The sequence below is a fragment of the Callorhinus ursinus genome, unplaced genomic scaffold (genome assembly GCF_003265705.2).
Source record: "Callorhinus ursinus isolate GAN/ISIS: 27379988/994484 unplaced genomic scaffold, GSC_fseal_2.0 scaffold69, whole genome shotgun sequence".
In the NCBI taxonomy this organism is placed as follows: domain Eukaryota; kingdom Metazoa; phylum Chordata; class Mammalia; order Carnivora; family Otariidae; genus Callorhinus; species Callorhinus ursinus.
The window spans coordinates 1,467,604-1,487,694 of NW_027397131.1; the positions used below are offsets into that span (position 1 = coordinate 1,467,604).

Sequence of the window (20,091 nt, forward strand, 5' to 3'; positions counted from 1 at the left end):
ACTAATTATTTTAGTCTCAGAGATAAGAGACATTTGACCTAATTCTAGGTTTATCTGAAAAGAGAAACCTAATGAGTCAGGCAGTGCCAGATGCAAATCAAAATTGTACAGGTTTAGAATAACAGAATTGTTTGTATTAATAGTACTTACTGAGAGAGCTCTATTTTTCATATCTGTTTCTGAATTATATCTTAACAGAAGTTGAGCACATTCTCAATTAGTCCCTCAGTTTTTGTATGCATCTTTTTCCATTTCATTTTGCATTCATATTAGTATTTGATTGAAATTTAGAGGTGCCTTGTTGCCATAAAGTCAGTGAAAATGAGAACTGTGAGATTGTGGAATATACACTCTGCCAAGAGTGTAAAAAAATACAGGATCATAGCCATAGCTGTGAACTGACTGTTGGTGGATTATTGGCGTGGTAGGATCAGCATCTGTGGGCAGGCATTGGCCTGGGGGTGGTCTAGAAGATGAGGCCAGAACAGGAAACTGCTGTTGTGTAGTACTTGGCTTTACTCCATTTCTAGTCAAAAGTGACAGCTTGCAATAGTGGAGCCAAGCTGAAGCCTAGAAAGTAGGATGCACTACAAGAAAAGGGGAACCAGTAGTTAAAACAGTCATTGTACTTCCTTATTTAAGTAAGCTTTTTTAAAATTTAAAATTGGTACATAATGTTTTAATATTTAGTAGTTTTGTGCTACATTCTTTTTTATGTCCCGCCTACCTGATTTTTGTATCACTGTAATTTCAAAAATAGTTATAAAATATGCTTATTGACGTTCTGCAAATCAGGTATGTTGATTTACCCAAACGCATATCTCCTGGTATTAAAAAGGGAGTTCTTCATTTGTAAAAATTGGTTGCAAAACTTGGTGTGTTGAAAATGTATCCATGGAGTCCAGGAACATGTTATTTTGACTGAAATTTGGCCCAAGTATGAGCTGTTCTGCAATATTCAGATTAAAAACATTTATAAGTCACAGTCTGCAATAGTTCTCTCTTGGTCCCAAATCTGCTATGATCATATGCTGAAAAATCTGCCAGTCTCTTTGTAATTTTTTGTGACTGCTGTTATGAATTTAAAGTATGTGAAATTATGCTTGTAGACATCAGATTTAAAAGATTTAAAGCCATCTCAAGTTACCATTGAGAAAGATTTTCTAATTTTTCTGCCAATCAAAATAGGTTGATATTATTTATTCCTCTTACCCAATTGCAAGTTCTTACTAAAGCATAGCCATATTATTTTAAAATCTCAAAATTAAAATTTTTATTTCTTAGTGTGTTAATGTTTTACATTTGTAAAGCTTGACAATTTCAAAAATATTTCCATGTGCATTATTTTAGTAAATCCTTTTGTTATCCTTATGAGTAAAACAGATTGTATTATCTTAATTTTCTGTAATGTTTTCAGGGTATATGTATTAATTTATTTAATTCACACAAGTCTCTGAGAAGTCTAACTTACAAATGCATAGGTAGCAAAATAGAAACCCACTTAAACTAGCTTAAATAAAAAGGTGGGGAGGGTATTATAAAGATACAACAGGCAGTGTCAGGGATAGCTGTAGCAGAAAGTACAGCTGAACCTTATTTGGAATAGAATTAGGAACTAGAAAGTCAGGAACTCAAGTCACATATTCCTTCTTCCCCTCTTTTTCAGTGTCCTTTCTGCAGACAGGTTTCTTCTGCTTACTCATAGGTTTTGCTTCTCATAATACTAGTTCCCATGTGACTTTTGTGTGTCATTGTCGATTCACCCACCTGCCCCCCCCTTAAAAACTTTCAGATCTTATATTTGTGTTTATTTGTAAATGTAAAGATAGAGAGTACAGGAGAATGAAAGTCTAAAAGGGGAAGATAGAGGAAATATGAAGAAGGGAGAGAATATATGATAGCAGTTTTTATGGTCAAAGAAAGTGAAGTTTAAGGAAGTTGTGACTTGGCATCTAGGTTCATACAGCTAGTGGAAGCAAGCTAGCATCATTCTTTGTTTGGTACTTTGTTATTTTTCTTAGAGTTGACATCTTTCCTAAATATAAAATTAAATTTTTTCTTAATTTTATTGCCTGTACAATTTCCCTAGACTTTTCAAACACTGGCATCTAGCTGTACTCCAAATCTGTGCATCATTTTCAGATTCAATTTGTTCCATAGGCAGAGAATCCAAACAGATTATTAAGACATTTTGCACTCTCCTTATTTTCTCAGCTACCTAGTTTTTTTTGTTGTGCATACAGGTTTCCTGAATCCTAGATTCATTCAAGGTTAAAAGTGAAAAGTAATGGAGTCCTTGGGGCACCTGGCTGGCTCAGTGAGTAGAGCATGTGACTCTTTGGGGTCATGAATTCAAAGGTGTAGAGATTACTTAAAAAAAAAAAAAAAAAGTTTTAACATGGAGTCCTTTTCAGACTCCTGCCAAAAGGATTGTCTCTAAAATCCAACTCTTCTAAGCTTCAGACTAAACACAAAACAGCACTAGCCTTTAGTCAATAAATAATAAGGATTGGGGGCTGTTCATATATTTGAGGGCCTTCTGTGTTGTATTCAGGAATACAAATAACTTGCCTTCATAGAGTTTATAATCTAATGGGGGAAGCACACATAAAAAAATGTAACTGTAAATATAGGCAAAATGTAGTTCGTAGCAGACACCAGAGAGGTATACAGAATCCACCCTGGTTGTGGGAGAGGTAGAAGGGATGCCCCCATTCTTAGAATAGGTGACGCCTGAATTGTCTCAGGATGAATGTAAATTAGCTAAGTCAGTAGGACAGCAGGGCTGGATAAGTGCTTGAAATCAAGTGGATAAGCAGAACTTGTGTTGGGTGGTCTACTTGCATACCTAACCATACCTTTCCTGTGAAAGTGAACTGATGATGAGAAGGAGCTTTTTTAACCATTTTCATTTGGGTAATCCACCTGACTGATCTCAAACTCATTGTCCTCATGGAGTAGAAGAAAAATGGATATTTGTTTAAAAAGAATCAAACATTACCATTTTAACCACTTAAATAAATACTTCAGTGGCATTAAGTGATTTCACAATGTTGTACAACTATCACCACTAGCCATTTTCAGAACTTTTTCATCACTCCAAACAAACCATTTCTTAAACAGTAACTCCGCATTTCCCAGTAACCCCCTCTCCCCAGCCTCTGGTAACCTCTGTTCTACTTTCTTGGTCTATACTTTCTTTGCCTAAACTAGTTACCTCAGGTAAATGGTATCATAAAATATTTGTCCTTTTGTAATGGACTTATTCTACTTAATGTTCTTAATGTTTCACTTAATGTTCTTAATGTTGCAACATGTATCAGAATTTTATCTTTTCTGTGGCCATATAATTCATTGTATGTATATACCACATTCTGTTTTTTCATTAATCTGTTGATGACATTTAGGTCATTTACACCTCTTGGTTATTGTGATTAATGCTGCTTTGAACATTGGTATACAAATATCTGTTTGAGTCCCGTCTTTCAGTTCTTATGGGTATATGCCTAAGAATGGAATGGATGAAGCATTTGGAAATTTATGTTTTACTTTTTGAAGAATGGCTAAACTGTTTTCCACAGCATCTGCACCATTTTATATTCCCACCAACAGTGGTTCCATATCTGTAAGAACACTTGTTATTTTCCATTTTCTTAATAGCTATCCTAATTTAGGGTGTGAAGTTCTTTGCCCATTTTCGAATTTAGTTGTTTTGTTTGTTCTGTCAATCCTTTATCAGATATAGATGCTTTCCAAATATTTTATCCCATTCTTTGGGTTGTCTTTTCTCTCTCTCAATAGTGTTTTTTGATGTACTAAGTTTTTAATTTTGATGAAGTCTGATTTACCTATTTTTTGTTCTCTTGCTTCTGCTTTACTGTTCTATCCAAGAAATGTGTACCAACTCCCACATCAGAAAGAATTTCCGCTGAGAGTTTTGTAGTTTTAGTTCTTACCTTTAGGTCTTTGACTCACTTTCAACTAAATTTTTTATAGGACATAAGGTTAAGGTCCAACTTAATTCTTTTGCATGTGGATATCCAAGTTTCCCAGCACCATCTGCTGAAAAGAATTGTCCTTTTCCCACTGAATAGTCTGGGCATCCTTGTTGAAAATCAGTTGACCATTTATTCTAAAATCTCGTTTCTGGGCTGTCTTTTCTGTTTCCTTAGTCTATATGTTTGTCCTTATGCTAGTACCACACTATTGATTACTTGGCATACCACTTTTTTTTTTCACTTTTCTTCAACTGTATAATTTGTCTAAATGATTGTTAACCCTAAAGATAAATCATATTTAAAGTATACTTTTCTGCCTAACTGTTGAAATTTTCTGATGCACCTGGTCAGTCTTTTTGGACTGTAACTATTGTCATGTAAATTAGACATGGACTTGCCTTGTAGAAAAAGTATGTTTTTAAGATTCAAGGAAAAAAGATCAGTGATGGATGAACTATGTAAGATATAGTTATTTATTCATTGCTGTGTGCCAGTCACTTTGCTAAGTACTAGGAATTTAAAGAAAGAAAAAATACTTGGTTCTTTTTTCAGGTCAAGGGGAGAGACATAATTATAGTAACATGCTGAAATTCCTAAAATTGAGTTATGTTCATAGTGTTCTGTGCTGTGGACTCAACTGATGCAATAAATACAAGATACTTGCCTGTTTCTTTTTCTTAGTTTTTTTTTCTCAGAAGGCAAGGGTTTAGAAGATGGGAAAGAGATAAGGAAAGCTAATAGTATTTCTCAACAGAGTACTGTAGTAGGATTCTCTAGCAGAACAAAACCAGTAAGAGTGTGTGTGTATGTGCATGTGTGCACACATGCATGCTCCAAGAAGGAGGTGGAGGGAGGAGTTTTAAGGAATTGACTCATGTAATTGTGGGGACTGGCAAGTCTGAAATCCACAGGGCAGGCCAGCAATCTGGAAGTTCTGGCAAGAGTTGAGTCTAAAGACAGTCTGGAGGTAGAATTCTTTCCTCTTTGGAGAACATCATTCTTTTTTCTTAAGGCTTCAACTGATTGGATCGGGCCCACAATATATTATGGAGGGTAGTCTGCTTTACTCAACGTCTACTGAATGAAATATTAATCACATCTGAAAAATACCTTCACAGCAACATCTAGACTGATGTTTGACCAAACAGCTGGGCACTAGAGCCTAGCTAAAGTAACACACAAAATTACCAGTCACGGGCGTTATTGATTATTTGATTGTTTGCTTTGTAGTGAATTGTAAAATGGTAGGCATCTCTGGCTTCAGCACAGTTAAGTGTCTTTACTACCTCTTCCCAGTTGTTATGCTAATGGAAGAAAAACATTTCCTTCCCTCTTTATTTAGAGCTATTGGGCTATAGATTAAGACAACTAGAAAATTTAGGAAATGGACTAAATGTGAGAAAGTATCATTCCTTTCTGAATGTTACCATAGTTCTGGTTCTTCTTGAGTCTTGAGAGTATGAAGTTTTCTGGTGGCTATGACTGGTTCCCTACCAATCCGGTTTCATTCCAGATCACATTCTTACATCATTCACATTCTCTGAGACATAGTTTTTTGATAAAGATTATTAATCATAATGTGTAATATTTTTCCATCGGATTTGCAGTTAAATAGGGATACCTGTATATATCTCAAGTATATAGGTGATGTAAAATAGTAAAGGATTAAAAGAATCCAGTGTTTTTCTAGATATTCTTTGCTTGAGAGTCAGGTATTCTACATGGCAATAACATGTTATTGTTCCCAATTAATAACCCTCACCCCTTTGCATTTATGGAATAGCTATTTCTGGAAATAGACAATTCTGTAAAACAGGGATAATAAAAAATCTAGATAGGTAAGGCCTCTTCATGTATGTATAGACTTCAGACTTACAGCCTTTCAGACATTATCCAGTATGTGGACTTCAAAAACACAATACCTCAAAAAGATTTCTTTTTTTTTTTTTTTTAAGATTTTATTCATTTGACAGAGAGAGACACTGCACAAGAGAGAACACAAGCCGGGGGAGTGTGAGAGGGAGAAGCAGGCTCCCTGCTGAGCAAGGAGCCCGAAGCGGGGCTCAATCCCAGGACCCTGGGATCATGACCTGAGCCAAAGGCAGATACTTAAGGACTGAGCCACCCAGGCGCCCCAGAAGGATTTCTTTTTTAAGGTTTTATTTTTGGGGCACCTGGGTGGCTCAGTCAGTTAAGCGTGGACTCTTGATTTCAGTTCAGGTCATGATCTCAGGGTCATGATATGGAGCCCCATGTCAGGCTCCATGCTCAGCAGAGTCTGCTTGGGATTCTCCCTCTCCCCCTCCCCTTGCTTGTGTTCTCCTTCTCTTTCTCTTAAATAAATAAATAAATAAATAAATTCTTTTTTTAAAAAGATTCTTTTTAAAATAATTTCTGCACCCAACATGGGGCTTGAACTCAACAGCCCCAAGATCAAGAGGCATATGCTCTACTGACTGAGCCAGTTAGGTGCTCCCAGAAGGATGGTTTTTAATCTTTTTTCTCCCACATCCACTTCTGTTTTCAAGGAATTAAGCTCCATCACATACTAATGATTCCTTCCAATGCTTAACAAAGCTCATTGTTGAGAATTTTTCTTAATGTTTTATTGCACTTGTGTTATATCAGTCAAGCAAATTCGCATTAGTTGGTAACAACATGCCAGTCAGATGATGTGTTGTGGAGGATTAAGAGACTCTGCTTTGGCCAAAAGTGTAGTTAATTAACGATGTTCACTACCAGCACGGTAAAGAAGTGGGCAGAATGACTGGTTTGTTTTTATTGGTCTGGATCACTTCCGGGGTATCCCTTTCCCATTTTCTCTTATTCACAGATAGACGTAAGTATACATTATTTGTACTAAATTTTTTATGATTGCAGTTTGGATGATGGCACAACTTGGGTAACTGCCTTTTGCCCCAAAACTCCATGAACTTTACAGTATCTGATTTAGTGCCAATATTAACTAAAATCAGAAATAGTTCACAAATGAATCAAATTTAAAAGTAAAGAAGAATCAAAATCAGCATCCAACAGTTAAATGAGTCACCAAAGTTTTTGAAATTCTGTTTTAAGATACATAGTCATTTGCCTACTGTTCACATATATAAAATGTATCTTATTATGGAATTTTGGCTCTTTTTTGAGGGGAGGAAAAAGTTTACATCTATTAAAGTATCAGACTTTGGTAGTAGCACAACAGGCCAATTTGGACTCAGAGCCTAACTCTGCTGCTTATTCTGAAATGTTGGGCAAGGCATATAACCACTTGAGTTTATTTTTCATATGTAAAATTAGGTATGTACTACCTGTCTCATGATAGTGTTGCCATTGTCAATGAGATAATAGAAGAACATTATGCCCTATAAAATTTGGGTGATAAAGAGAATAAATGTGGTACGAGTTCAAAAATAAATAGGTCTGGTTGGGTAAATCTCAGTTCATGATATGTGTACTTTCAAGAAGCCCATTAGAAGTAACTTTTTAAAACCCTAAGCAGACAAAATAGATCTCATTCACAGACTTTCACCACTTTACCAGTGGGTTGCATATTTGGTGAATTTCCTGTATTCTAATTTTCTCTTCATTTTTTCCAGCCAAGATACTTCTCCTGTGGTATATTATTTCAGCCATTCTTACCAGCACCTTAACTCCCTTATGCCTTTGTCTTTCTGCCACATCTGCCTTTTAAATTTCTTAACCTGGAAGGAATAGTCCTATTATTTATCTTCTCCATTTTTTATACCCAAAAAATGCACTGCCCATTACTGGTAGCTGCTAGTCACATGGGGCTATTTTAAGTAAAAGTAAATTTAAATGTTCATCAGTCAGACTAGCCACATTTCAAGTACTCAAATTGCCATATGTGGGACAGTGCAAATATATAACATTTCCATTATTACAGAAATTCTTTTGGAAAGCCTTGCCCCAAATGCTTATAAGCTTTTAAGACTAAAATGCAGGAGAAAATTACACCCAAGTATTTGGGTGTCTTTGTATTGTCTCTGATCTCAGCTGATCCTTTAGTACCAGTTGGCATCCTTTTCTCTGCTCCTTGAGTTTTCATTTCCTGAAACAGTTATTTTAAATTATCACTATTCTACTCAGCTTCCTCCGTTTCTTTTAGTAGAAGACCTTTCTCCTGCAGCACAATGGAAGTGGAGGTTAGAAGCAGGAACCCCCTTAACTTCCTGTCCTTAAACCTGTTTTTGCACCTTTCCTTACCTCCTTTTCTCTTGTCTCAGAGATGTGTTCCTTTTTTCAGTTTCCTGATTCAGTTTTACAAATATTTATTGGGCACCTGCTATGTCCCAGGTACTATTTCTGGTAGTTAAGGTACAACCATGAACAAAACAAAACAAAAAATTCCTTGCCTTCATACAGCTTACCTTGTAGTGAGAAGAGATATCAAGCAAAGTAACTATTCTGGTGTATTAAAAGATTGTAAGTGCTATGGAGAAAAATAAAACCTGATAGGAAGTGTTAGCTGGAACAGAAAAATAGAAAGACCCTAAAATGAAAGCATTCATAGAATAGCAAGAAGACAACTATATAGAGATTAGTAGGAAATGAAATAAGAAAGGTAGATAATGACTTTGTTTTTTGTTCCAGTTAAAACTGAAGTGGAAGCCTTTGGAGGTTTTTGAGCAGAAGTATGATGTGATAAAACTTTTTACCCCAGATAATTTAAAACATACATAGAATAGTAAAATGAATTCCCATGTACCTGTCATCCAGCTTTAACAATTACCAGTTCATGGCCAAAATCATTTCTTCTCACTGCTCCTCGTGTATTATTTAATTTTTTTAAAATTTTTTTAAAGATTTTATTTATTTGTCAGAGAGAGAGGGAACACAAGCAGGGGGAGCAGCAGGCAGAGGGATAAGCAGGGTCCCAACTGAGCAGGGAGCCCGATGCGGGGCTTGATCCCAGGACCCTAGGATCATGACCTGAGCCAAAGGCAGACGCTTAACTAACGGAGCCACCCAGGCATCCCTCCTCATGTATTATTTTAAAGCATATTATTCATCCTTAAATGTGTTTGTACATATGTAAATTAAAAAGTAGTCACATATAGTGAATTCTAATTATTCATAGTAATGTTCTAAAAACTTACAAGTTCTCAGCAACATCAGGAATGATAAAATATCATGTTATATATATAAATAAATATAAATAAATGGTGGTCCCAGTAGATGTCATTGAGGAGATAAAACCCATGTGTTCTACTGCCTGCTGTACTAAGTTTCAGCACTCAGCTCTCGTCATTCTTCCCAGTCCTTCTGTATGCTGGCTAATGGCATGACCATATCTACCCTGCTTTGTCAGTCAAATAGACACCTGGGAATGTTTTAGGTTCCTCATTGGCGATTTTATATTGGCCTCCAAAAATTGCTGATTCTGCCTTCTTAGTCACTATGTCCATCTTGTCCTCCTCATCTTAATTGTAAAGCTTTCATTCTCACCAGCTAGACTATTACACATCTTTCCACAGTGGTTAAGTCTTCCTACTTGCCTAATCTCCTGTCCTCAGTCCATACCAGTGTACTTAACACTTTTCCACATATGTCATGTTGTTTCATCTGTCTGTTTCTGCACCTTCATTTCCCTCTGTTTTGAAAGTCCTTTTCTGGGTGCCTGGGTGATTCAGTCTGTTAAGCTTCTGACCCTTGATTTCAGCTCAGATGGTGATCTCAGGGTTTTGAGATTGGAGCCCGCCCCCCCCCCATCAGGGTCCTTGTTGAACATGGAGCCTGTTTAAGATTCTCTCTCCCTCTCCCTTTGCTCCTTCCCCCTATTGCCTCCCCTCCCCTGCTCTCGCTCTCTCTCTCAGGAAAAAAAATAAATTTATTTTTAGAAGTCCTTTTCTGATCTCCCGTAACATGGCAGGTGTCCTTGAATCTTTGAAGTTCCAACTCAAAAATTTTTGAAGTTCTAGGTATCCATGCTTTTCTCAAGTCCCAGCTCTTGTGTGATACCTTTCCCAATAAACCTTACTAGATTGTCTTTCCCACAGTCTTTGTCTCACCTTTCTGCCCTATGTAAAACTCTGTTTTAACTTGTATTGCAGTGAATTGTGTGTTAATCTCTGTTCCAACAGGCCATTAAGATCCTCGAGGGTGTAAACTCTTATATGTATTGCCAATCTCTTGGCACAGAAATAGACACCTGGTGTTCAAAATCTTATTGAATGAAATATATTCCCTAACATATTTTACTCATAAGAGAGCCTCTTAGTCCCACACTAAGAAACTATTTCAAACATAATTGCATCAAGCTGTCTAAGCTGGTTCCCCTTTCCACAGCATATGAGAAGCCAAATGTGGGATGATGGTAGATTGGGAACTTGATAGCACAAGAGGAGGATACAAAAGAAACTAAAAAGTAGTTACAACTCAAATTTTGTCTTTATGGGCTGGGTTGGTATAGAGGCAACAACACTTTATATCAGTTAATAATTATGATTGAGTCAGAATAATCAATAATGGTGATAACCATGAGTATTGATGAAAAGCTTAAATTGTATTTAGTATGTTATTTAGTGAATGAACTCTAGAAATACTTTCATTCAGAATTAGTATTTTGATAATTTTCTTATTTCTGTAAGTTACTTTTTAAAACTTCCTTTTTTGTAGGAAGTTTTACTGTTGAATGTTTAACACACATTGTTCAGTGTATGTTCTCTTCCCTTTTCTAATTAGTTTTTCTAGATGAGCTAAACAATGATTGGAAATCATTCTGAAGACTATTGTGCCATATTGTCTTCCTTAACAGTACTAGGTAATTAAGATGTTCTTGTGTTAGGGTACTTTGGAGTTGTAGTTTTAACTTCTTCCTTTTTTCTGAATAATTTAACGCATTTCTCATATATTTGTATTTACTCTACTAGATGCTAATGAAGCAAACAGATAGATTTAAATATGGGTCAGATGATAAAAGACTAAATCCTACTTGGCAGATCCAAGTCTGTCAAGTAATAAGTTTTGTTGATTATATCAGTTTGCACTGGATTTCTGAGAAGAGAAGTATAGTAGAGTAGTTCTTCAGGTTTATAGTTTTATCATATCCATAGCTGGAAATAGTAGAAATTGAAAATAGTGAAACTCAGCTCCGAATAGTGTGTGTGTGGTATTAATTTTGAAATTACATCCTTTGTATTTTACACTTCTTCAATATTTTATTAAAGTTAATGTTTGCTCTGTATAATTAGTATAGTCACTGGCACAATTGTGTGTATACTCGAGCTTAGTATTAGTTTGTACCTAGGAATTATTTTTAGTAGAATACTTATTTAAAAATATTATGCAAGCATACAATTTTATTTCCTCCTTAGGTTGAACTCCCTGTCTTCCCAGGAAGGAAGAATCAAAAGGTAGAGTGAGACTACCAAAGGTTGAGTGACAAGGAAGTTGGGGTTTTTTTTGTTTTGTTTTATTTTTTTAAACATGGGCTCTTCTGAAAGAATATTTTCAGTTGCTACTTTGGAAAACATTAAACAGTTCCTAGGCCTTCCTGAGTTTGTTCAGTTGTAAGTTTGAGGAAGCTGCAGTTAGTAAATTGTGGTTGGCAGATGCTGTAAGCAGGTGACTCAGTAGGTTGAACTCATGATGACTCAACTGTGTAAAAACCATGCTGATAAATAGCTTGAAAGAAAAATTGCCTTCCAAACTTTTGAACTGCCATAAAAAGTTCAAAACTATTATTAAAGGTATCACAAAGAATATTAACATGTGGCTTTAGAAGGAAACACATTTTCCTTCAAGTAGTTTTAAGAGTTTTATTGTTCTGATTTTTGCTCTGTAGTAATTCTGAAAGGACCTTACACCAGTGACACTTAGAAAGCTGTAGTTGAAAATGCAGAAATCTTGCAGGTCTGCATAAAGTTTATGCAAGAGAATACTTCTTTGAAAGATTGGTTTCAGCTGGGAGATTAGCAGAGAAATTCAAATGGTAGTTGCTGTTGTTGTTTAATTTTATTTTTAAGTAATCTCTACATCCAGTGTGAGGCTTGAACTCATTACCTTGAGATTTAGAATCGCATGCTCCACCAACTGAACCAAGCAGGCACCCCTTTTAATTAATACAATAAAAATAATTTAGTTAGTTTTTTATTTAACATTGATATAATTGAACAAATAAAGCAAGATATGTAATCATTTTCTTAGGTTTTGATGTAATAGGACATGTATATTAATATAGTATATCCCATTCTAAAATGCTTTTGGATGATTTGATAAATTAATTATATCTGATAAATCATATTCTGTTTGTGATATCCATTCCAAATCTTAGAATACCATATTCCTGTGAACTAATCTCAATTTAGCAAACAATTTTCTGTATTTAAAATAATAATTTGGTTCATTGGGGTTTCTTTCACTTTTTGCAATCATGTTACTACTATAATAAGTAAATTTTTGGAAACCCAGTAGAGAGTATAAAATTTTGATTCTACAAGTGCATGGATTGGAAAAAGGTTAAGTGGGAAGGGTTTTGACAATAGGCAAATTGATGAATTTGCCTTCCGGCCATGTGATTAGGGATAAATTACCTAATCTTTGAATATTTTTTCTCATCTGTAAAATGGGGAGAATGTCAGACTAGCAAAAGGGTTGTTACAATTAAATGAAATTAATGTTTCTGGCAGTTCTTTTCAGTTAAAAAATATTTTTATTGTTTATACTACAAGTAAATATGCTTACTCTTAAATTGATATTTTTTAAAGTCTGAAAATAAGTGTCCCATAAATCATACATAATTAATTTAATATACAGTTATATTGAACGTAAGGATACTACTCATCTAGGATGATTGAAGAGTGATAATGCCAACAGTTCAGAGTCTTTAAGTTTTAGTTGTGTAGTGTTTTGAGAGATAACAGATGTGACTGTCATCATACTGTCTTCATTTTGGTTAAATTCGAGTTAAGTTGCAAAGCCTATTACTGAGCTTTTTTCAGGAGTGGCCATATAGAGATGAGTTTGTAAGAGTGAAGGGACAGCTGGCCCAAGATACGTAAAATAAGTAATCTTTATGAATAATTGGGAACTGAGGAAGTTTGGTTTTGTGTTCATTATATTCTTAAATTGCTGTGTTGGCTCAATACTTAAAAAATAGGCATTTAGGGGCACCTGGATGGCTGAGGCATTAAGCATCTGCCTTCAGATCAGGTCATGATCCTGGGGTCCTGGGATTGAGCCCCCCATCAGGCTCCCTGCTCCGCAGGAAGCCTGCTTCTCCCTCTCCTGCTCCCCCTGCTTGTGTTCCCTCTCTCGTTGTGTCTGTCTCTGTCAAATAAATAAATAAAAATCTTTAAAAAAAATAGCCATTTAATTCTCTATCACAATATCTGAAATACCACCTCAAGTTTCTGCAGTGAATATATAAAATATCTATTTTATTTTACATGGGTGCTTTCTAAATTACCTTTATTTATTTATTTATTTATTTTAAAAAAGATTTTATTTATTTATTTGACAGAGAGAGACACAGTGAGAGAGGGAACACAAGCAGGGGGAGTGGGAGAGGGAGAAGCGGGCTTCCTTCTGAGCAGGGAGCCTGATGCAGGACTCGATCCCAGGACCCTGGGATCATGACCTGAGCCGAAGGCAGATGCTTAACAACTGAGCCACCCAGGCGCCCCTAAATTACCTTTTTTAAAAAGTCATTTATTTGTGTTTGTGTTCTTGTTAGTTTTTTTCCCCTGAACGTTCACCATCAAATGCATTGTAAAATGTTTCTTTGTACCACAACCTCTGAATTAGTGGGAAAAAAAAGTATTTCCTCTAGCGCCATGAAATTTGAATTTTATGACAATATTTATCAAAAATATATTGAATTAAAGATTTTTATTTTTAGGAGTGCCTAGGTGGCTCAGTCATTAGGCATCTGCCTTCGGCTCAGGTCATGATACCGGGTTCCTGGGATCGAGCCCCACATCGGCCTCCCTGCTCCACGGAGAGCCTGCTTCTCCCTCTCCCACTCCCCCTGCTTGTGTTTCCTCTCTCACTGTGTCTCTCTTATTTATTTATTTGACTGTCTCTCATTTATTTGACAGAGAGAGACACAGTGAGAGAGGGAACATATGAGCTACATACTATAAAGTTTTTTGAAAAAAAGTTTGCATAGGAGTGCCTGGGTGGCTCAGTCGGTTGAGAGTCCTACTTTTTTTTTTTTTAATAAAGATTTTATTTATTTATTTGATAGAGACACAGCAAGAGAGGGAACACACAAGCAGGGGGAGTGGGAGAGGGAGAAGCAGGCTATCTGCGGAGCAGGGAGCCCGATGCGGGGCTCGATCCCAGGATCCCAGGATCATGACCTGAGCTGAAGGCAGATGTCTAACGACTGAGCCACCCAGGTGCCCACACACCTATTTTTATAAAAGATTTTGATAGTAATGAAACACATCACTCATTCTGTAGTGTTTTTCTCTTCCTATGTCATAGCTTCTTTCCATGTCAGTAAGTGTATGTCTACAGAATCATTTTTACTAGCTGTATTGTGTTCCATTTGTATATGTATCTGACCAACTAAAAAACTGTTTTTCTGTTTTAAAACACATAGACTCTTCTTGTGCATGTATTATTTTGTTATTTATTTTCTTAGATTCCTTTAAAGTTAATTGTGTGGAAGAGTATGTATTTTAAATGTGTACATATGTATAAATGATCTTATGTTTTACAAAATCTCACACTACAGTAACAAAGATTTGGGGGGAAATGGTGTTGGTGTAGATTGTTCAAAGCTTATGCAGATTTTGAATAAGGAACATAAGCAATAATCTAACAGTTTATTTCTAATAATGTTAGGTAAATATAGTACTTTACCTTTAAGGAAAAGAGGAAGGTTGCTTGATATTAAGAATGTGTAAGGAAGAATTAAGATTGCTGAGTTAAGGAATCAAAAGCAAAACAAGTATGGGGCAATCTAATCAATATGAACTTCTAAGTCATCATGTGGTCACATTAAAAACTAAGAAAGTCAAATTGGATGAGCATTGTCTAGTATTATGTTCAGCTTTATTTGTGTACTTAGCATTCAACCACTCATACTAGGCAGTGCAAAAAAAAGGCATGTGAATGAGCATTACTTCTGTGTTATACTAACATCGTTCATCTATTTTTTCCAAGTCCCTGAAAGCTAATTTGAGTTACAGAAACACCTATTGTTTCAGAATAGGATGTGTAGTTAAGCCACCTTTCAGGAAAGTTTGTCTCCCACAATTAGTGTTTATATATGTATGCCTTTAATTTTTGCCTTGCCAACCCGGTGTCATAAATTTTTTAACTTTTCACAATTGATCAGTGAAAATATTAGAATACCTTTAAATTTTGTGGTTCCTGAATAATAGTGAAATGGACTTGTTTTTCAGAGTTTTTCTCACATTTTTTGTGCCATACTTTTTTGTCATTAGCCCTTATGTCTAGTTGGGTGGTACTCCTTGTGATGTGTAAGAACTTTTTACATATAAAAGAACATTTATTTTAATATTATGATAATTATAGTATTATTTGCAGCTTGGAACTATCAAATTTTATTTTTATTTTTTAAGAAAATACTTTCAGGGCGCCTGGTTGGCTCAGTCGTTAAGCGTCTGCCTTCGGTGCAGGTCATGATCCCAGGGTCCTGGAATCGAGCCCTGCATCAGACTCCCTGCTCAGTGGGAAGCCTGCTTCTCCCTCTCCCACTCCCCCTGCTTGTGTTCCCTCTCTCGCTGTCTCTCTCTCTGTCAAATAAATAAACAAAATCTTTAAAAAAAAAAAACATACTTTCAAATGATACCTTTATGAAATAACTGATTTGGCCAATAAAATTTTATTGACTTACTGATTACCTGGTTAATTCTAGGCAATTGAAATAATATGATAAATGAGAAGCATCTGAAGATGCTTAGTAAATTCAAGGAAAAAGACAATATTTTAAAACAGGGTGATTTTAAGATAGGGGCATTTTCAAGACTATGAAAGAGCACTGAGGATATAGCAAATAGTTGTCCAAAGTTAATCTTTCAGGAAAGATTTGTCTTTTTTTTCTTGTCCTTTGAATTTTTTCTAATGTCATTCACATATGCTCTCTATTAATAAAAATTAAAAGGACAGTATTTAATCATAACTCTACCACCAAGACACAGCTACCATTTTTGACACATTTCCTTCCAGGCCCAGGCCTTTATGTGTCTGGGGGATTATTTTATTTAGGGCCTTTTTTGGTTTGTTTTAGAGAGGGAGGTGGGGGAGAGGTAGAGGAAGAGAGAGAATCTTAAGGAGGCTCAGATACCCAGCCTATGGAGAGCCCGAGGCTGGGCTTGATCTCATGACCCTGAGATCACGACTTGAGCCAAAATCAAGAGGCAGATGCCTAACTCACTTAGCTACCTGGGTGCTCTGTTTAGGACCATTTAGATTGGGGGGTCAGCAAACTATAGTCTGTAAGCTAAATCTGACCCATTGCCTTTTTTTACTACTTAAAAACTTAAGAATGGTTCCTTTTTCAGCTGTTGGGGGGAAAAATCAAAGGAATAATATTTCATGCTGTGTTAAAATTAATAGGAAATGCAGAGTCTAATGTCCATAAATGAAGTTTTATGATAATTTTTTCCATAGTCACATGTTCATGTATTATCTATGGCTCCATTTTGTGCTAAAATGGCAATGTTGAGTACTTAGAATATTGCTGCAAAGCCCTAAAATATTTACTCTCCATCCCTTTACGTAAAAAGGCTATTGATCTCTCACGTAGATTCTTTTTTGGTTTTTAAACTTAACTTTAACTTGGCTTTTTTGTTACTAAAAATTATGTTAATGACAATATAATTCCCATGTTGAAAATACCATTTTTTTAAATTCCTTAATGTCTGACATTTAGATGTTTGATTTTTTTCTTTTTCCCTATGTAAGTGCTGTGGTAAATCTTTGCTTTTTGCATTTTCATAGAAGAAAAATATTTTTAAGTAATCTCTGTACCCAGTGTGGGGCAAGAACTCACAACCCCGATATCAAGAGTTGGATGCTCCACCAACTTAGCCAGCCAGGCACCTCAGAATTTTTTAGTAGTAGAATTACTGTATCAAAATGCATAAATACGTAAAATTTTATCAAGTTAGACATCCACTGATGGATGATAAAGTTATTACAGACCAGACAGAATAGGGATATGCAAAGGCAAGAAGATACGAAAGGAGGGTGGTATAATGTAGTCATTGAAAGTGTGAACTTCCAAGTCAAACTTCTGCCATTGTTCAAATCCATATACCACCCCACCATTTATGACCTGTGTAACCCTGGACAAATCCAATCCACCTCTGCCTCGATTTCTTTTTTTCTCCCCAAAGATTTTATTTATTTATTTGAGAGAGAGACAGAGAACAGAAGCAGGGGGAGGGGCAGAGGGACAAGCAGACTTCCTGCTGAGCTCAGAGCCCAACTCAGGGCTCAATCCCAAGACCCCAGGACCATGACTTGAGCATCATAAGGTTATTTTGAGAATTAAGTTTATCACAGTGTTCATTTATAGTAAATACTGATGAATTCTGCAAATAATCTTTAGAATAATTTAGTAAAGTAATTCTTCTTGAAAATATATTGGGCGCCTGAGTGGCTCAGTCTGTTAAGCATCTACCTTCAGTTCATGATCCTTGAGTCCTGGTATCAAGTCCCGCGTCGGGCTCTTTGCAGACCCAGGGAGTCTGCGTCTCCCTCTGATTCTACCCCCTCCCGTGCTCGCTCGCTTGCTCTCGCAAATAAATTAAAAAAAGAAAAAGAAAATGTATTAATCTCTTTCTTTTTAGAAAAATAGTGTTATTGTGATTGTATTTGTGATCTTTTGAGGCAAGATAAGGTATTTTTATTTTTTTAAAGATTTACTTATTTTAGAGAGGGAGAGAGAGAATGTATGTGCACACAGGCGGAGGGAGGGGCAGAGGGAGAGGAAAAGAGAGACTCTCAAGCAGACTCTGTGCTGAGCGTGGAGCTGGATGCTAGGCTCAGTCTCAAGACCCTGGGATCACAACCTGAAACCAAGAGTCAGATGCTCAACTGACTGAGCCACCCAGGCGCCCCAAGATATACAGTATTTTTAAAGCTGTATCCATTTACCTAGGTTTTCTTTGGGGAAATATTTTAATTCCAGTATAGATATTTATATATAGATATTTATATATAGATATTATATATAGATATAGATATCTATAGATATTTATAGATAGATATACATAGATATCTATATCTATATATAAATTCAGACAAATAATGATAGAAAATTATATTATAGTACTTTAGTTTTGTGAAATGAAAGTGAATTCTGTTTCCCTGTTATGGTTATTGTGATTTGAGATTTGTCCTTTGATTATTCATGAAGTCTAAAGCTTGATTCTATTTTATGTAGTCTTTTTTAAGATTTTTATTTGAGAGAGAGTGAGAGTGAGAGAGATCACAGAGGAAGAGGGAGAAGCAGACTCGCCACTGAGCAGGGAGCTTGATGTGGGGCTCAATCCCTAGACCCCGAGATCACGACCTGAGCTGAAAGCAGACGCCCAACCAACTAAGCCACGCAGGCACCCCTTATTTAGTCTGTTTTGATAGTACTGATGTTATAAGCAGTGTTTTTTTCAGTGAAAATGATTATATTCTTACACCCAGAGAGATATATTTGATAAATAACATAAGTTATCATTATGCTGTGAAGAGTTTGAAAAACAGTAATGCTCGGGGTGCCTGGCTGGCTCAGTCAGTAAAGCATTCAGTTCTTGTCATGAGTTTGAGCCCCACATTGGGTGTAGAGTTTACTAAAGAAAAAAAATTAATAAATATTTTTTTAAAAAGGAAAAAACAGTAATGCTGTTCAGTATATTTTAGTTTATACAGATAAACTGGACACATTTAAAAAAATTTTTTTTACTGTTATGTTAATCACCATGTATTACATCATTAGTTTTTGATGCAGTGTTCCATGATTCATCGTTTGTTCATAACACCCAGTGCTCCATGCAGAACGTGCCCTCCTCAATACCCATCACCAGGCTAACCCATCCCCCTACCCTCCTCCCCTCTAGAACCCTCAGTTTGTTTTTCAGAGTCCATCATCTCTCATGGTTCGTCTCCCCCTCTGACGTACTCCCCTTCATTCTTCCTCTCCTGTTGTCTTCTTCTTTTTCTTTTTTCTTAAAATATGTTGCGTTATTTGTTTCAGAAGTACAGATCTGTGATTCAACAGTCTTGCACAATTCACAGCGCTCACCGTAGCACATACCCTCCCCAATGTCCATCACCCAGCCACCCCATCCCTCCCACCCCCAACCACTCCAGTAACGCTCAGTTTGTTTCCTGAGATTAAGAATTCCTCGTATCAGTGAGGTCATATGATACATGTCTTTCTCTGATTGACTTATTTCACTCAGCATAACACCCTCCAGTTCCATCCACGTCATTGCAAATGGCAAGATCTCATTCCTTTTGGTGGCTGCATAATATTCCATTGTGTATATATACCACATCTTCTTTATCCATTCATCTGTCGGACATCTTGGCTCTTTCCACAGTTTGGCTATTGTGGACATTGCTGCTATAAACATTGGGGTGCACGTACCCCTTCGGGTCCCTGCATTTGTATCTTTGTGGTAAATACCCAGTAGTGCAATTGCTGGATCGAATGGTAGCTCTAATTTCAACTGTTTGAGGAACCTCCATACTGTTTTCCAGAGTGGTTGTACCAGCTTGCATTCCCACCAACAGTGTAGGAGGGTTCCCCTTTCTCCACATCCCCGCCAACATCTTTCGTTCCCTGACTTGTTAGTTTTAGCCATTCTGACGGGTGTGAGGTGGTATCTCATTGAGGTTTTGATTTGCATTTCCCTGATGCCGAGCGATGTTGAGCACTTTTTCATGTGCCTGTTGGCCATTTGGATGTCTTCTTTGGAAAAATGTCTGTTCATGTCTTCTGCCCATTTCTTGATTGGATTATTTGTTCTTTGGGTGTTGAGTTTAATAAGTTCTTTATAGATTTTGGATACTAGCCCTTTATCTGATATGTCATTTGCAAATATCTTCTCCCATTCTGTCGGTTGTCTTTTGGTTTTGTGGACTGTTTCTTTTG

At 36.3% G+C, this 20,091-nt stretch overlaps 1 protein-coding gene across 6 annotated transcripts in view; it reads left to right on the forward strand.

Annotated features, from left to right (window-relative positions):
* The window catches only part of JMJD1C (jumonji domain containing 1C), a 270,901-nt gene that overhangs the window by 189,526 nt on the left and 61,284 nt on the right, over positions 1-20,091 (forward strand). For 2 of the 6 annotated variants that reach the window (XM_073886201.1, XM_073886203.1), the window contains one exon: positions 11,333-11,371. The exons of the other annotated variants lie outside the window; for them this stretch is intronic. In XM_073886201.1, coding sequence (XP_073742302.1) covers positions 11,333-11,371 — 39 coding nt within the window. The remainder of the gene's footprint in view (positions 1-11,332; positions 11,372-20,091) is intronic. 6 annotated transcript variants of the gene reach the window in all.